This window comes from Xiphophorus maculatus, chromosome 2 (assembly GCF_002775205.1).
Source record: "Xiphophorus maculatus strain JP 163 A chromosome 2, X_maculatus-5.0-male, whole genome shotgun sequence".
Taxonomy (NCBI): Eukaryota; Metazoa; Chordata; class Actinopteri; order Cyprinodontiformes; family Poeciliidae; genus Xiphophorus; species Xiphophorus maculatus.
Genome location: NC_036444.1, coordinates 27,388,000 through 27,407,137, shown reverse-complemented (window position 1 = coordinate 27,407,137; position 19,138 = coordinate 27,388,000). Strand labels below are relative to the sequence as shown.

Here is a 19,138-nt window from a genome sequence, read left to right as displayed (position 1 = left end):
GTGTTTTGAGCGATTATGGAGGCTGAAACAAACGATGACGGGAACAATGAGCGTCCTCAACAAACGTCCAGCCAGTGTTCAGCGGACATTGGCTGGACGTTCAGCTAACGTTTGAACGCCACGGCAATGTTCACGTGAAGTTGTCTGAGTGTTCAGTGCCACCTGGGTTAAACCGTTCTGTTTATATTTCTGGTTGGTGTTTATTATTGCATTTTTTTCTGACCATGTTCACCACCTGTAAAATGACTACTGGCTGGTTCAGGTGTTACCCGACATCCTTCTTTCTCCTTGGTGATCATTCTTGGCAGTCGAGGCAGATGATGTGGCTGTTGTGCAGCTCCAACTCCAATGAAATGTAGTTGGTACCTGAAACTAAATCTGTCTGTTCCAGTCTGCCCTGGTCCTCTACGTGACTTGCTTTTATAACCAAAATGTTTTTATTGTGGGTGTTGTAGTGGTGGAGAAAAAAATAGCCACGCTTGTTATGAAAAATTGCAGTTTGAGTTTAGGTCAAACATTTGGTGAAATATGACACTTTCTTCATTGTAACTATGGTGCTTGTAAAAGATACTTGGGGCACCTGGACATTTTATGTATCTTAGAATTTGAATTTCATACCTTTAGCTATGCATGTGAAAATGTAAACAGCCCAGTAATTTTTCTCTGTAGCCACAAGAAAGACGCTGCTGATGTTGTGTCTAGTTTAGGAGCCACATTTGTAGCCCATGTAATATTTGTCAGCTCAATTACTTTCCATTTTAATAATACTTTACTCTTCACGGGTCCCTTGATATTTAAAATACGGTCCCTTGGCGACCCCTGGCGGTAAATCATTGTAATTGCCGTTCATTCTCACTTCCGCTCCTGCGGTCAAAGAGGAAGCCCCGCCGCTCCATCATGTCTTCTCTGTTTTTGTGACTCCAACCTGTTTGTTTAACGCGGCGTTGCTGCCGGAAGGCGGCCGCCCACCTGTCGGTATGTCAATGTCAACGTTTCAAAAGGTGACCCTCGCCACGTGCCTCGTGCTGTGCGTGGCGCTGCTGCTTCCCAAGATGCTGCTGTCCAGGGGCAGGAAGGATGCTGCCGAGCGGCCAGAAGGTGCGTCGCCATTTATTTTCTAACCGTAAAACCGTCCCTGTATTTGATTTGGTGATATCCTGGTTTCGGGCGGGTTCATAATTCTATCACACCACAATAAAGATGCTGTGTTTATTCTGTTATGAGGCATGAAATATTTCCAAGACAATTGTATCATTCTTCGTCTTGTAATTGCATTTTCCTCCCTACGGGCGGCGCCAAAAACACCCAAGTCAGAAATTGAATGTACTTAGTTTTTTCGGAAGCGTAAAGAAAAGTTAACATTATAAACGGATAGGAGGCTGAGCGCGCGACCCATATTTGGAGGCCTCAGTCCTCCACGCGGCCGTCACAGGTTCGAGTCCCGTTGTCTGTCTTCCCCATTTCTCACAACCCTCTTCTCTGTTGACTCACTGTGAAATAAAGGCCACTAAAGTAAAAACATTAAAAAAAGATCAACTGAAAAAAATAAAATAAAATAATAAAAACAGATTTCCAAATCATTTGAAAGCCTGCTGAAAAGTAGAGAATAGTTCTAGTATTTGGTCACTTGGGTTTATATTTCATTGGTTCTGTTTGGGTTGGACAACCATCTTACCAACCTGGCCCATTCCCTTCAGGCTCAGGCCATTTCCCTCCCATGATGCACCGGCAGATGGCTCCAGAGGGCCGTGGCCAGAGGGCAGCAGGGTCCGGGTTCTCCAGAACCCATAACTCTGATTCCATGTCCAGGGCTAAAGGAGCCGGGACCGGGACCGGGACCGGCGGCAAATCCAACCTGGCGGGACAGATTATCCCCGTGTACGGCTTTGGGATCTTACTCTACATCCTCTACATTTTATTTAAGGTAAAACAACAATAAATAAAATCATGTGACACTGAGGAAGGAGCTCTACTAACCAGAACAACAGGATGTGGGAATCATTGGGAATGTTGTACTTTTAGATCACATCTAAAGGGAACAACAAGCCATCAGGTAGAAGGTGTCTCCCACATCGATCTGAGAACATGAAGAGGAAGATCAGTGAGTTTCATCTCATTAATAAACCTGTTGATTTTGTAATATTTGGATACTGATTGCCTGTGAAAAGTATTCACTTCCTTGGATGATTTACCCTTTCATTACTTTTATAAATAATAATACAAAAACTAACTTGCTTGCCTAAAATATTGTTTAACATAATTGTACTATTTATTTATTTTTTTGCCAACATCTATACTTTGGTCCCTTCTGTCATTCAGAGATCTAGTTTATTTATTCAAACCTAAGCTGGGTTGCCATGTTTGTTTCAGAAAGACGGGTCTTTCTCTTAGCAACCTCTCCGTGGAAACCACCTTTGTTCGATCCATTTCTGAACTTAAACATTTAGCATTCTGAATCTCAGATGAAGCTCCTGGGTTTGTTGTAATTTCTCCACATGTTGAACCTAAAGGAATTTCAGTCCTGTGAAGATTGGGAACAATGTCTCAAATGTTTTTATTGTGTAAATAATCTTTTTTCTGGTTGTTATTTTGACTGTAAAACGCTGGAAACAGCCATGTAGAGCAGAATCTAGCTGATACTTTCATCCCTAAAACTTATGGAAGGAGCACAGGAGAACTCAGTATTCCTGAACTGGCAGTGGCTGACTGTACGATTGGTTCCACACCGTCTGAATGTCTCGTCTCTTTGGTCCCCCAGCTGACTTCGAGCTGGCCCAGCTGCAGGAGAAGCTCAGGGAGACGGAGCTGGTGATGGAGAACATCGTCTCCAGCGCCCACCACAGTCCTGACAGGTGACTCTTCTGCTAAAATAATTACTTTTTTGAGTTGAGGTTGCATTACTCTGGAAAAACAGACTAGAAACTGCAACTGCATCTGCAGGGTGACGGGGGTCACCGCCGACCAGGAGGAGAGTCTGCTGCAGCAGCTGTCGGAGATAACCAGAGTGATGCAGGAGGGCCAGCTGGTGGACGGGATCCTGCCGGAGAAGAAGGTCCAGGAAGGCTGGGACGGTGAGGGAATGTTGCAAACTCATCATATTCCAAACAAGTTAGCTCATAAGACTCAATAACTGTGTTTCTATTGACCACAATGGGCTCTTTGCACCTGCCGCGCTGACGTCACAACTGCATGCGCAAATGCGGCTCTCTTTTTTCCGCTTTGTTACCATGACAGCTAGAAAAGACAAAGTCTTATTTCAGATGCAAATAAAACAATACTATGAACATTGCTGTCTTCCTAATGTAATGGGCTTTTAAGTTTTCATGGATTTCCAAACGGTCCTGAATTAAGAAGACGGTGGCTTGTAAATATTCGTAGCTACCAGTTAAAGCTAACGCCGCACAGCAAAGTTTACAGCCTTCACTTCACTCCGGATCAACTTCTTCAACCTAAAGCAGAAGGTAAAGGAGCCTCCTGTGTTATTTCCATGGAATCACTTCTGTATTCAGCCTGAAAGAGTTTATGGGAACCAGAGAGCAGACCAGAGCCAGACAGCCGAGCAACTGATCCGCCTGTACAAACCGCTGTAAACACCGTCCTGCTTCACAAGAAGCATGAAAAACTAATAAAGCGAAATAACATGGAGACCTTAAGGAACACGGCCATATTTTTCTAAAAGCAACAACTTTGAACCTGAACAGTCAGCTTAACTAGAACTCCGACACCAGAGCTGCTCTACTGTTAAGCTATGGGCTCGTTGTGCTTCAGAAGCAAAAAGCCTGAACCGTAAAATCCCCGTTACTTGGTCTCTGACACTAACGACAATAAACCATGTAATATACTTGAAAACAAGGTAAAAACATTGTCCGTTAGAATGGATGAAAAATGTTTAGAAACTTAAATAGCACATTTTTACAAGAAAAATGTCTAGCATAAGCTAAAGCTAATGTTAGCCACAAAGTTTAAAGAAAGTAAAACTCACCTTCCTATCTGTGTATAACGAGGCGAACATCTTAAAACCTTTCTCCAGCTTATTGTCGGGGCTTTGGATCGATGTTCATCATGGACAAGCCCTGCAAACACCCAGAGTAAAGAGCCTTTTTCAATAGATCGGAAAAGATTGAGCCGCTTTTCCCCGAACGCGGAAGCTGACCTGCAAAGAGCCCATAGTTGTAGTCGCAACAATAAATTTGCTCAATAGAAACACGGCAATTTTGAGAAAAACTAATTTTTTTGCTAAAAAGTTTTTGCGCTAGTATGAGATCATTTTTCATCTGTATCAAAATTAGTGTATTTAGCAAAACTGCAATAGAAACACCAGCTACATTTCCCGTTTCCATTGACCATTTTATTGCGCAAACTGGAATTGCGAAAATGAATTTGCTGCAACATTCCAGATGAAAAAGGTCATGTTTTTTGATAATAAAAAAAGGTTTAGGTTTGCTAACATGAGTTAGTTCTTTGGTTGTATCAAAATTTGAAAATTCGCAAATGTCATGAATTTGTGGTGAGAGGTGGTGAGGCAGACGCTGTAGACCCAGGTAAGACGAATCAGTGATTTTAATAAAGAAAAACACAGTCCAGCAACGGGCAGCACGGCCGAGCAGAAGCCAGGGCTCGACGCCAGTAGCAACCGTTAAAACGACTGGATAACACCGAGGACAGAACGCACATTAGACGACTGCAAGACAAGGACCCGACAGAGACGCAGGTGACACTAAATACCCTGGGGGTAATCAGGGAACAAGAAACACCTGGGAGTAATCGAGGGGAGAACAGGACAACACGGAGACACAGAGACACTGAAAATTTGAAATTAACACAGAGAAAACACAGAACACGACAGCAAAACTGCGATGGAAACAGTAGTTGGGTCTCCATTGACCACATAATTGCTCAAATTGGAATTCTGAAAATAAATTTGCTTAATGGAAACGCCAAGTTAAAAAAAATGTATGTTCTCTGATAAAAGGTTTTTGTGCTAGGAGATGGCTTTTTGGCTCTATCAAAATTTGTGTATTTCACCAAACTTTAATGGAAACACTTTTTTTGCATCACTCAAGTCACATGATCCACAACCAGATGTTGCCACTGATTGTGTGAACAAACTTATTCACGTGTGATTTTAATTGTGTTCATTTAATGGAAACACGATCACTGCAAAACTTTTTTTCAACATTAGCGGGATATCGAATACATTTTGCGCACATTTGTAATGGAAAATCAATAACTGCATGTTACTACAGGCGGAAACGACAAAGAAGGAAGTGGTAGGAGGATGACTTATCGCGGGAATAAACATATTCACGCGTGACTTTAATTGGAAACAGTAATTGCAAATTTTTTTTTTTTTTTTGGCATTAGTGGAATATTAAAAAAGTTTGTAATGAAGACGCAGCTAATGACTAAATTTGTTGCAACATTTCTCAGACTATCCAGAGGAACCTCGCCCGTGTTGGGACGGTACCCAGTGCTGCTGTCAGCACAGCCCAGAAGGAGAACCTGATGCAGACAGAAGAGAAGAGGCTTCGGACAACCAGGAGGAAAACCTTCTGGGGGGATTTAAAGGTCAAGAGTCTGAAGACACTGAAGAAAGAGCAAAAGAGGAGGAGAAGGAGCATCAGCACAACATGGAAGGTGCTCAGCTTGACCTGGCCGGGGTCCTCAAGGAGCTGGAGCTCACCCTGAAGGTGACGTCCGTGTTGGAGCAGGAGAAAGTCCACGAGCTCAGCCGACCTGCGGCGACGGAAACATCCGGCGGCTCAGTGAGACGGAGGAACAAGAGAAGGAAGGCCAAGAAAGCCGCACCCTGACTCCCATGAGGCTTAGCAACGTTAGCTCGGGCTTTAGGAGCTCTCGGCAGGTTGGCCGTAGCATGGCAGCTGGTGTTAGCATGACAACACCAGCCATGGTAATCTTTCCTTGACCTGGAAGAGAGCAGAACCTGAGCGTCAGGAACGGCTCTACCTGAAGGTTTGGTATCGTAAAGTAGCATTTAAATGAACCGTTTAATAAGCCGAGTTCATACTGCAACACTGACTTTAACCCAGGAACCTGTTTATGGGATTTATTATTTCTGACAAAAACTGTCAGCCAATCATCACTGGTGTATTAAATTTGGGCTTTTAATGATTTATTTGAAATGTTCTGTTTAGAGTGGAATGATCATAGATGCCGGGCCGGACAGAAGCATAGGCAATAACATGCTGCTGCGTCAAAGAACCTGGTATCACAGAGCAAGTTCATCTGGGCAGGAGTTGTTCACATATGAAGGCAAATGTTTAGAATTGGAAAGTTATGTCAACAATAAGCTCTAATTTATTACTTTATCACCATCTAAAGTTGTTAAAAGCTCAAGTTTTTTTTTTTAATAAAAAGTTATAAAATATTTATATATTATGGAGCCAGGCCAATGAGAATCAAACTAAAAACTTAGAATGAACTGTGCAGATATGTAATCATGCAAGAAACTTATTTAATTTTTTTAATGTGGTTCTGGCTTTGATCTGCTCCTGCGTTTAAAGGATTGCCGTTACCCTTTTTAGGACATTTCCAGACTTCCTTGTGTTTTCCACGTTTTTACATTTTAGCATGCAAACTGAAAAAGGTTTTTCCTGAAAACGTATGAGGATGTTTTAGAAAGCCGTTGTCAGAAAAGCACACAAGTTCAGACAGAAAATATTAAGATATTCTGAAAGACAATAAACGCTTTTGCTTCCTCTTATTTCACGTTCGTTTAAACGTCTGATCAAACGTTTTGGACTCAAATCGGTAAAAAAAAAAAAAAAAAAAGACCAAAAGCACAACTCAAAAAAAAGATGTTTATTACTATAATGGTAGATTTGACCCATACAATAAAAAACGTTACATGGGTTGATGTAGGCAAAGACTAATTTGAATGAACAGTTTTGTGAGTGGCACATCACGACAGCCTTCTCCTCTACAGATCCGCATCATCCGGTTGGTCTGGGGGTTTTACGGAGGCTCTGCTCCCTCAGTGCTCCATCGGCTCATCGGGTGCTTCTCCAGAAGCCAGCCCCTCTGCAGGCTGAGCGACCTGGACGGAAATACAGATTGTGTTTTAGTTCACGGATATCCTTTCAGACGAAAAGCAGCGTGATGCGAGCCAAAGCGCTGTGCCTTTCTCTGCGGCCTCTCCTCCAGCCCCTCCAGGAACGGCGCCACGTCGTCGTCGTCGTAAATGGTGAACTCCATGTCCTTACCCACGATGCCGATGGAGACGTTCTGCAACACATTCATTCGTCATAAACCGACCCAAACAGAAAACCTCCCTGCTGATTTTAAACAATGGTGGGCACTGAAAGGCAGGGCTGTCCAAACTGCGGCCCAAAATAAATCAAAGTGGTTGCCTTTATTCCAGTAAGGAAAACATGCGAAACCCTTATGAAGCTTTAGATCTACAATGATTTATACCTTCCTTTCCTACAAAAAAAACTATTTTCTTTGTTAATTCAAATATTTTATATTTCTTAGTTTATTGTTTATGCAGGGGGAAAAAAAATCTCTTTTTGTGAGTTGTTTTCTTTTGTTTTTTTTATTGTATATTTTTACAGTTGACGATTTTGTAAAAAGTTTGGCCAGAGCAGACTGAGAGGGAACGTGGTACCTTGGTGGTGAGGTCCTGCTCGGTGGGGAGCGTTTCTCTGAGGGCACGGAGGCCATGTTGGACCAGTTCATTCAGAGCACCTGCCAACAACAAGGGTCACCGCTGAATGATGTCACAAAACGCTTCTAAATGAGTTTTTGATCAAATCAGACTCTTACAGTCCTGGAACTTGTCCATGCACCTCTCCAGGTAGGTGCGTGCAGACTGGGAGCGCGCTCCGATCGACATGGCTTTGCAGTCAAAGTAGTTTGCCGATGGGCAGGTCTGGAAGATGTGAGGCCCCATGTCCTGGCAGAGAGAAAGATCTCATCACTCCATTTATCGTGCTTCAAGTTAACGCTGGAACTCCGTAAATCCAAACGGCAGAAACTTACATCATAGCCTGCGATGAGGAGCCCGACTCCATAGGGCCTCCTCCCATAGCGCTGTGTGGGAATCTGGGTTTCTATGGTTTCAGTTAAGGATCTTATTTTTTCACTCTAAGGCTAAACATACATTTAGCTAAGCGTTGAATTTGCTTGTTTCCCTTATTCATTGCTTTTCCTGGAAATGAGTCGGCATTTTTTCTGTGATGTAACTTGCTTTGTGATAGAAAAGCAGATTAAGGGCAGCAAACATTAGTGTCAAGAGGAAGCTTTTTGACACATCACAGATCTTTATAAAGTCTGCCCTCCAATTTGGGCCAATACCAATATTTGTTTTTGTCCATTTTGTTTATGCAGTAATTAATAACTGCATAAACTTAAAATGATCATGTTTAGTCCAGTAGAACCACATCTACTTTCCTCAATCCAATGGATAGAAGCTTGTGTGCTATTAATATATTGGGATCCACATCACTTTCAGTGGTTTAGTATTGATTTTTTTTTAGTCCCAACACTGATGCTAAAGTTCAAACTATTTTTCAAATGAGAACTTTGACAATAGAAAGGATACTGCTGCCGATGAGTGAAACGAGACGAGAAATCGGAAGGGGTCGGTCAAAGACGAATCTCGAGTCCAAACACTCCTGGCGCATAAAGTTACTGCAAGAGAGAAGGTTAAAGGTTAAAGGTCTGATTAGTCAAAACATACAACAGGCTTAATCTGGTTAAGAGACATGTTCCCTGTTTGATGTCTGTCAGATGGAGGTGAGAGAAAATCCTTCTGTTTAAAGGGGAAGTAGTCCGTATATTCCAAGCGCATAGTGGCATTTTACAGCACAGTGTTAGCTTCAGTTGTTATTAAAATGTTATATGTATATATACATCAAATATGACAGAAGAAATTTGATTTTGTAATTGGGCCTGTTTCTTTTAAGAAACTCCTGCTCTTTCTGAAACTCCGCCTCCAGGAAGTCATCTCAACATCATTCCTCTAGTAAGCCTTTAAGTTGTTTTTTTTTTTGTTTTGATTTTTTTAACCAGTGTTTCACTGAGAAGTAGCTCCTAGAACAAGCTCAGTTCCACCAGATGTTTGCTAATTGCTGCTGGCTAGTCTGAAGGAGCTGAGTGGCTGGATAATCTGAAGCTCAATCAGACCAAACTTCTCTTGTTTTAGCTCAGTCAGAATCACCAGAATTTCTTTTTTATTTGCTAAATGCCATAATATTGAGAGAAAGAAAATATGTCAAGAGTTTTATTGACGTCTCCGAAATGTCCAACGTCCACCTAGATCCAGGTGATGGACGTCCCTCATGTCCTACCAGAGCAGCCTGGCGTCAGCAGTCAGTCCGGCGATGGAGATGCCAATGTGGCTGTCGACATGCAGGATCTTCTTCTGGTGGGCAGCCAGTTCAGACTGGGCTCTCTGTTCAGAATTAAAACAAAAAACATTATGTGACCATACCAAATCCAAGTGTTTTTTACATTTTACACAAACATCTTGCTTGGAAGGTGTTGTTTTCCCAAAACGAAATGAGATGCTAAGATCACAGATAACAAAAGGAATGATTAAAATTAATGAGCTCTGTCAGTAATCTGACACAAGCACATTGTTCGCTCTGAAAAGGCATCAGGAAGTTTGGTAGATAAAATGTTATTTCACGCAAAACTAAGTCAAATTTCATGGTTATCAGTCACGTAGAAGTTAATTTCATACACAGAGTTGTGTGGTTATGTTTAATGTGAAAATATCTGTGGTGTTCCCAAAGTTTATTATACAGGCAAATTTAGCAAACTGAGAAAACTTTCAGGAAAACAGCAATGATCCTGGCTTCACTCTCAGGACATTAAGCTCATCTTTTATATAATATTATTAAGCCAGACACGATAAGCAGTAAATCAATTCATGCTGCAAATCTGCTGTAAACATTTGGCGCCCAGTGCAACGTAGTTTGTTTGCTTTTCTTTTTTCCCTTTACAAAACTGGCCCCTTTTGCCTGTCAAAGCTGAATGGTTCATATTTTTTTCAAACTCAATTTCTGTTACAGAGACTTCATAATCCATTTCAATTTTTTGTTGTTTCGTTTATTTGAAATGTTTTCCAGCTGTAGTGTTAAACGTTCTTTGGAGATTAAAGTTTTTTCATCTTAGGGGGCATGTACTTGCATTAATATGACATTATTATTATTATTATATTAGCTCAAAATCATTTCAAAATGACAATACTTGAAATTATAGTTATAGTATCAGGGACTATTCATTGTCCAGCAAAATTGCTTATCGTGACAGGCCTATTTATTATGAAGCAGAGGTTACAAAAACGTTTCCTCAGTCGGAGGCTTCTTCACACACACGCTGAAACACAGACTGCTACAGGAGATCCTTCCTGCCCACAGCCACCACCAGCGACAGTAACTCTTTGGAGAATCCTGAATTAATATGAGTTGCAGCAACATTTTAATTCCCTTTGGGAACAGTAAAGTATTTTCAAATTTGAATTGAAAACAGTATTGATTGTAAACACCTTGGTAAATGAACCAGAGGTTGTAATTAGCTCTGATCTGTCGTTAGCAGGTCAAATACTGAAAAATCTGTTGTTGTTGTTGTTGAGGGGTTTTTTTCCCCACCTTTCAGAAACTTCCTCAGTACTAAGAACAATTATTGTCAATCTGTAAACATCCAACCAGAACCACCTACTCTGTTGTTAAAATCTTTAAAGTCCTAACAATCACATTTCCCTTCCCATCCCAGAGGGCTGCATGGTCGTACCTTCAGTGCAACAAGGACAGCGTGTGTTTTGGATTTCAGTCCCACAGTTGCTGAGCCTTGCTTCACCGCTTCCATGGCATATTCGATCTGATGGATGCGACCCTGCGGACACAGAAGCGCCTCAGAAAACGGCCTTGAACTCGGTGCAACTGGAGCCTGCCGGGGGGAAACTCACCTGAGGGCTCCATACTGTTACATCGTTGTCGTACTGGTTGCGGAACTAGAGAGAAAACAAGCAAGACGTCAAAAGGCATGCAGAGCAAATTATACAATTTGATAGCTGGACAAACACAACAGAACCAGACGCACGTAATTGTCTTCCATAATCACTAAGTTCTTTAAGAAAATATGTGTGTTAAAAAAAACCTTCTAGGTAAAACGTACTGTGCCCGTCTGTAGCCTGGGCTGTTTTGGTCAGGGGTTTTAAATGACCGTATAGCCGCTAAATAATTGATAAACCCGTTAAACGATGACAACTCAGTAGCCTATGCTAGCTTGAACCGTTTATTAGTCTACACTGCGGTTGTAGCCTAATATATACACATTGGATTAAAATATACACATTAAATTTATCTAAAGATTTCTCCAAGCGAATTTCTTTACATATAAGAATGCAACACAAATATATCACGTTATTTTTGATAAAAAGAAAGTGACCTGAGACAAAGCGAAAGTAAAGCCACGGTTCTCCCTCCGCTCAGGGCATTTATGCTAACTCAATCTGGTGCGGCTAACTTCAGCTAGCACCTCGGCTGTACCCCGCTGCCGACGGTTTAACCGCACAAATAAGCTTCTCGGTTTTTATCATGTAGTTTAAGGAGACGTGTTCTCCAGTACTCCACAGTGGACTTTAAAGAAAAGTTGCTTCGTGTTCCCTCTGAGACAGCTTATAATGCTAACAGCTACTGAAGCTGTTTTGCTTACTCACAGCGCAGACACAACTTAGCAGGCTAACGCTTAGCATAGCGTGACTAAATGAACCCCTGATCAAAAATAGCGACATAACAATAACTAACCGGACATTTTATTGTTAATGTACATATCGCATATTACTAAAGTGATAAAGCGGCATTCAGCTTCATTCAAACCTACCATCTCTGCTCTGATAATGTCCAAGTGCCTGCGCAGGCTGTGCCGCTGTGATACTCGATTGTTCTTCCTGGATGTGATGACAGGGGAGAGTAGAAGAGTGCCGATTTCAAATCAGTCATCGGTCTCCCGCCCCGAGTACAATTAATTTTATTGGAAAATGTTAATTATTAATGATTAATGATTATTATTATTATTATTATTATTATTATTATTATTATTATTATTATTATTATTATTATTATTATTATTATTATCAAACCATTTACGAATATGTGGCAAGACACAAAAATTTCTTTTCAAGATCCCAATTCATCAAATCCGACTGATCCTGACTTTTTGCGAAAAACAGCTTCTATTAGTCAAGCAGAAGCAGTGGCGACATATCTCAGCGGACTTACGTCTTCTGAAAAGAAATGCCCATGATTATTTTTAGATTTATAGTTATTAAAAAGATTTATTTTTAAATCTTGTAGCTTCCTACTCCTTTTCAAAATGATTCACTACTTTTTGTTGGATTATCTCACAAGGTAAATAAAATCTAAAATATGTAAAAAAAAAATAAAAAAAAAGAAAGAAAAATGTTGTCCATTGACATTCACATTTGCTATCTGCTGCCACAGTAATTATTTCTAAAATATGTATTTTTATGTCACAATGGACTTTTTAAAAAATTAACCATTTCTGTGAAATTTCCTTGAATTCGACTACAGTTTTACTAATGTACAAAATAAAAACGTGAAGTTGAATTGTGTCTCCATACCTTTCATGTAGGTAAACATGGCCCGAACTAACGTAAGTTTCCGTAACTGTTGACGTCTTACATCCGTTTTCATCCTGGACACGCAATGGCAGCATTCGGACACTAGGTGGCAGTAGCGACTTAGAAGAAATCACTGCACGCTCTCCCCAGTTTTGATTCGATGTGGCGGAACATAAGTTATTATTGTGGGTCCAGATTTAGCTTGGAGAACAATTTAGTTTGGACACACCCACTAACTGCTTTCCCTGAAGAAACGTCAGCGAAGAAAACCCAGCGGACCTGTAGACAACAACCGTGAATGTCTTATAATTACTTATGACATTTCGGATGCCTTAAACCTAAACATTTTTACGTTCAGGTGTAATTTCAAAGGATATTCTGATTTGTTCTGACAAAGAAAATTTCTGTCAGTTTTTTTTTTTACTTGTGCACTTCAAAAGGGACATATGCAAAATCCACTATTTGAGCCTTTAAATTTAACATGCTTTCAGTGACGTTCTCGACGCTGCCTCCTCAATTATGTCGAGCCTTTGTTTACTTCTTTCATATTGTGTAATGCTAATTACTATTTGAAAAGGTATCCGACATGCATGGACACTGTAGTTAAACTACGCTCCATACTGTAGGTAGTTGGTAGGGATAAAAAGGGTGTAAATACGGTAAGTACACCATGGAAATACACTCATTTGAACGCCTGGTTCGGCATGTTCGTAGTCTTCATTCTCCTGCTCGGAGTCAGACTCTGGGTCCAACATGCAAGATACGATGGACAAGTCTTCCGTTGTTGACATCTGCAGTATATAATCGTATCGCTGCTATAAAACTACAAAAATGGCCGAATAAGGTGTAAAGGAGGGGGGCGTGTCGTGTCATATCTCAATCACAATTAAAAAACAAAACCTTTGCAAAACGAGTTGCTGTAAAACCCCTCAGAACAGGTAAACGAGCGGACTGTGGAGCTGCAATAACCAGGAATTCAGACCAGAACATTGAGGTCCTACTTTAAATGGATGATTTAAATATGAAAAATAAGTATTTAAAAGCATGAAAGGTCCGCTTTAAAGTATCGTTTGAGAATAAATTTCCATTTCGTGGAACAGTTTTGCACAAACGTTGCATAAAAGTGACCAGAGGCTTGGCATGGCTTCATGGCATGGTTGTAAAAAACAAAAATATTTCTCTTCAACCACCACCTGCTGACCTCCAGAAAATTTCTCGACACTGGCCGCCTTTCTTTTCCCGGAAATCCATAACTATATTTTTACTTGATTGCCCCCAAGACTGATCGTAAGAGAGAGGAGTGTGTTCAGTCATCAAGGAAGGTGTAACAAGTACGTATTCTTTAGGATCTCAATACATTTTCTAATGTGCAAAAAGAGAGGGCTGCATGGGGGGGATCAGGAGGAGGGGTAATTTTCTCTCATTGTGTCACTAAATCTCCCATCCTGGACCTTATGAGCGCCTGCTCTTACACTTGACCATAACTCACCCCCCACCCCCCACCCCCACCCCGCTGATGGCATGATGTACCCTTGATCCGGCATGGGGGGGGTCGATCTTATGATTGGTGGTGTGTGTGGCGGGGTGAATTAGTGCGGCTGTGCTGACGAGCTCCCCACCCTCTGCCAAGGCGGTGGCGGCACGACTTCAGCCATTACATCAGCTCTCCGGCTCCCTCCTCTGTGATTGAGATTGTAAAGGCTGTGCTGAGCTCAGCATGTTTTATTTTATTTTATAATTTTTTTTTTTCTTCCCTCTTCATCCCGAGGCCCTCATTTAACTCTGCCAACTCCCTAGCCGCCGCCAACTCCAGCCTCTTCCACCGCCACCACCTCCACCCACCTCCCTCTCTGCTGTTTAATTTTTCAAATGGAGAGCAGCCTGAGTCACTGTGCGACGGGTCCAAGCCACACACAGCAGACCTGGAGATGATGCCTTGAAGGAAAATGCCTTTAACCGCTGAATGCAGTGTGTTTGCTTCCATCCCTACAAGCATCGTTTTTAAGTTTGTTTAGTGACGGCGAAATATTCGTTTCCATACCAGTTTTGGATGTAATTGCTTCAACTTGTTTTGTTTTTTTTTCCCCTATCTTCTTCTGTTGTTTTGAAGGTATTCCGAATCTTTGGAATGAGGTTCTGTTGAGCGATTATAACCAGCGAATATCTTACTTGCACTAGATAGCTGTCTTGGCATCTTCGCTAGAGTAAACCCCGATCATCTTAAAACATCTCTATTTTCTAAAACAAATCATCGTCACGCTTGAGTTGGGCAATCATTTACACAAAAGTTTATAATTATTTACCTGGGAAATTGAGGTGATTTTCCTGCAAGACACCAATACTAAGAACAGAGCGTTTCCACTTAGAAAAGCTTTTTGACGTAAAAGTAAAGCGGAGTAAAAAGCAAAATTACTTTGAAGTAGTCTAAATGAAGACAATTTTCTCAGTCCGTACCGTTAAATCATTGCCATGGTTGCATTAGCCAGTTATCTATAGGAAATTAGGCTTGGAGGTGGTGCGCCATCGATGACTCTCCTGGGTGAAACAAGTACTGAGAACAGATCCTGCAAAGTGTTTTCTGGCAGAATAACTGTCTGGTATAGAAGTTAAATAAAGAGAACATAAAATAATTTCTTAGCTAAAGTGAACACCTTCGTCTTGCTTTTCACACTGCAACATGTACAACATTTTTGACATTTTAACAGTTTTACTTTAAATATTTGGAACCATCTCTTTAAGCTGGACTGGAGTCATTAATTTACAGAACAAAATTAGTTTGGAAACTTACACCTCGCTTTCTTGTTTCTTAAAACAGGTCCAGGTTTGATCCCTGGAAACGACCGGGGTTAATGGGTGGGAAAAGTGCCAGGTTCGCATTAAGCTGAGAGCCGACCTTAGAAAAGAAGGTCAAGGCTCACCAGTTCTCGATCTTACGCCGTACCACTATGTTTATAGCTCCTCATACTGGATGTTGTCATTGTCTCCAACATTTCCTGTGGCTAAGAGCCTGGGCTTGTAGGTGCGAGCGGAAAGGTTAGAAGGGAGACTCAGTTCCCTGCTGTCAGCTTCCTGTTTTTGCGCTTGTGCAGAACTGAGATGGTAAATCGCTGATGATGCTTTTAGGTATTAAAAAAGCACATTTTACTCTTAATAATATCAGCAAGACTGTTGTTCTGTCTTTGCACCTCCACAGAAAGGACTGCTGGGCTGGGTAGTTAACAAAAATGCAGTTTTAAAGCTGGTGGGAGAGTTTCTAGTAGTTCTTAAGTTAGAGAATGCCGGAGGACAGGGCTCATCGTTTTTCACAGGCTGCCATTTTGAATTCTTCAACAACCTGTTGATAACCTTGTTTCACCGAATAACATAAGGAAGAATGGTAAAATTGTTCTGTTTATGTCATTTCTTTATGTCATTGTGTTAATGACATTCGTTTACCCAAGAGATTGAATTAGATAACTTGAGATAACTTTAGCCTTCAATTTGCTAGTTAGCCAGTGCAAGCTAGTCCTAGCTATCTACAATGTTCACACTTTAACAAAACAGACAGTATAGTCAAATTAAATTAGTAGTGTTTCATACTGAGCAGGAACTTTTTTTATCCAGATTTAAATGTTTATATGTTTTTTTGCTCAGACCAGACGTTTGATACCATACACTGGCTAAGTCGCTAACAGGAAGAACATAAATAACTAATTAGTTAAAACTGAACAGGCAGCTGCAGACTCAGTGGTCTCAAAAACTTGATATATATTATCATTTCATCCCTTTTTTCCCTTTATTGTGTACTTTAAACAAAACATTTTGTACATATGTTGTTGTTGCGGTTTCAATCACCTTTTGGACTCTGATTCTTGTGCAACGTGACAGATTGTGACCTCTGATAAAATCAAATTATCAATTGGAGTCCTAAAACCAGATTTCCTGACAGTAGACCAAGCATTAAACACAGAAAATTTGCGTCAAGCCAATAAGTGTTGGCTTGACACATGGTTGGTGTAAAAAATTCAGAAATATAAAGAAACGATTGTTTTTTCTGACAAGGTTAGGTTTGAAACAACCTAAACAGCAAAGGAGCTAGGTGACCAGAGCCCGTTTCCATGTTTTCTTCTGTATTTATGTAAGAAATACTTCAAGCTGAAGTATATCGGCTTTCTCCAACAATGGGAAAACCCGGGTAGGTTAATTTGTCCTAAAATAACCTTAGGTGGATACCCCTCTACTTGCTGAGGTAGCCTCTAGCTACAGCTAGCCTTAACATTAGACAGACATTAGAAGATATCTAAAATGCCCATCCACTGGTTGATATTTAACCAAAATCTGGGTTGGAAAAATTACCCACAGGTTATTAAGTGTAGGAAAAGACCATCTTTGTGGCCAAACCGAACCAGACTTGTTTTAAAACCTGTGATTTTACAGAAATACATACCAGTTAAAGTCCCATTAAAGTTTCCCTGGAAAAGTACACCCCATGCTTTGTGAGGAAAAGCGTTTTCTGGGAGAAGCTGATTTCAGTCATTATGTCATTAGGATTTTTCAATCTATCATTTTTATTGTTTTACTGCCAGGAAGTGCGGCCACGCCAGTGCCAGAGAACCAGCATCCATCATTTTAATGTTCTGATTACCTCTGAACGCAGCTCACGGAACAGAAGTTTGAAAACTTCTTTCAAATCTGCATTTCATATGCGGAGATCGAGAGGTTTCCATTTTGGGCTATTCTAAAGGAAAGTAAATAAAACAGTGACAAAGAAAACATATTAAATACTGCATGTGAACTCAGTTAATATAAAAATAGGTTGCTTTTTTTTTTTTTACAAATTATTTGGTGTTTTAAAATTTGCATTTTATTTAAAGGAACTCAGTGTTTTTGTTGTTTTTGAAGTTTTCTGGACGTTTGTTGCAGATTAGAATCGAATGCTGCTTCTCCATGTTTGGTTCTGATTCTGTTTGATGCAGAGCAGACCAGAACCAGAACACCTGAGAGGTCTGAACAACAGCATGTCTTTAATGGACGTTAGACAGCTCAGTCATTTGTAAACCAACACTAACGGGACAGTTAAAGCACCTGGTCCTACCTTCCATTCAGCTCAATGTTTGTGTTGTTGCTTGACGATCCAAGCGTCTCCCTAACAATAACATGAGTTGTTTTGACCACGTGTCCTAAGGTGTACATGCAAGTATAAAATCACCCGGGGAAATCAGTCAGGCCTGCAGAGTAGCTGTTAGAAAGATCAAATCTGAGGATACCTCCTATGTTCAGTATTGTTTTTTATGTTTAACAAAGATGGCTTCCTTCACTCCTCAAACCAACTTCCTACCTTGTTCTAATTGTCACCATCGACATCTTCAAACAGCTGTCCCTCATACTCTACACTTGTTCTTGAACTAATGAGTTTGTTCTTCTATGTTTGACCTTATGTTGCTTTTGTTTCTGCATTGACGAGGTCTGAACAACCATCACTGCCACGAATCTGTCTCAGCGTTTTACCGCTGGTGTTTTGTCTTTGGGAGGAACCAGTTTCTGTCTGAGAGAGTTGTTGGGTTTGAAACGCCCTGGAATATTAAACCTGGAAAATATCCTTGGCTTCGGACCCCACAGCCACGTATGAATGACAATGTTCCCAAACTTCTTCTTGCTGAAGTGAGCTTGGTGTTTTTCTCGCTGCAGATTTTTTAAAAGTCTAGATACTTGCTAGGACTTTGCAGTTGTTGTTCTGGGGTCGTTCCTTTCTCGCCTTGGCCCTATGATTTCGGTGAAGACCGAAGACACAGCCTTAAAATACGTTTCCACCTGTATGCTTGACAGTGGCATAAATAATAAAAAGCCAGGAGTTCTACGAGAAATAGACAAAGCTGAAGACAAATCGTGCGATGAGTGTTTTTCAGCGACTCGGAGACTGCTTGACTACCTGCACTTACCGATTTGACCCCTGCACTGAAAGGATGACCCAGACGTTTCCCATTTGACATTTAAAGGCTCTTGTAACTCAAGACGACAACTGGCTATCGGAATGTCACAGCGGTGAGTGAACGCGGCCTCTGACGTTAGTCATCGTCTGATGCGAGAAGGTCGTGGAAAAAAGCCACTATGGAGTAACTTATAAACTCCAGGGTGAAACACTGCCATCAGAAACGGTGATTGTGATTTTAATAAAAGGGAGTTGGGTCGGAAACGACCTTTTTAAACAATGATGTAGAAAAATGTTACGGTGAAACATACTGATATTTACTGCCTTACTATTCTTGTTATTGTTATAGTGATAGTATGTTCTGCTTGCGGTGTGAGATGAGAACAATGTCTTCCGTCAGCTGTTATCCCAAACTTAAACTTTTTTATTCTATTCATGATGACTGATGTTTTGATGGCAGCAGCAGTAGGGGGAACAAAAAGTTGGGAGAAACTGGTAGCTTATCCTCTCTATGAGTCATAATTTTTCATCTTTCCTGATAAATGTAGACGTTTATGTCAACTTTAGACCTCAGCGACTCACTGCTTCTAGAGGCTAATAACTGGTGAAGAGCGCCATTT

The 19,138-nt window shown here is 40.9% G+C and overlaps 2 protein-coding genes across 2 annotated transcripts; one reads left to right on the top strand and one right to left on the bottom strand.

Annotated features, from left to right (window-relative positions):
- Positions 1-856: 856 nt before the first annotated feature.
- LOC102227097 (protein RIC-3-like) lies at positions 857-6,724 on the top strand. Its single transcript, XM_005807461.2, has 6 exons — positions 857-1,098; positions 1,698-1,924; positions 2,023-2,101; positions 2,759-2,852; positions 2,941-3,071; positions 5,431-6,724. The coding sequence occupies exons 1-6, from the start codon at positions 978-980 to the stop codon at positions 5,811-5,813; spliced, it is 1,035 nt and encodes a 344-aa protein (XP_005807518.1). The 5' UTR covers positions 857-977; the 3' UTR covers positions 5,814-6,724.
- Positions 6,725-6,810: 86 nt separating this feature from the next.
- On the bottom strand, positions 6,811-11,929 carry psma1 (proteasome subunit alpha 1). Its single transcript, XM_005807441.3, has 10 exons — positions 11,851-11,929; positions 10,934-10,978; positions 10,759-10,860; positions 9,312-9,415; positions 8,564-8,652; positions 8,002-8,072; positions 7,786-7,915; positions 7,628-7,707; positions 7,141-7,245; positions 6,811-7,057 (listed from the first exon to the last, which is right to left on the bottom strand). The coding sequence occupies exons 1-10, from the start codon at positions 11,851-11,853 to the stop codon at positions 6,995-6,997; spliced, it is 792 nt and encodes a 263-aa protein (XP_005807498.1). The 5' UTR covers positions 11,854-11,929; the 3' UTR covers positions 6,811-6,994.
- Between the last annotated feature and the right edge of the window lie 7,209 nt (positions 11,930-19,138).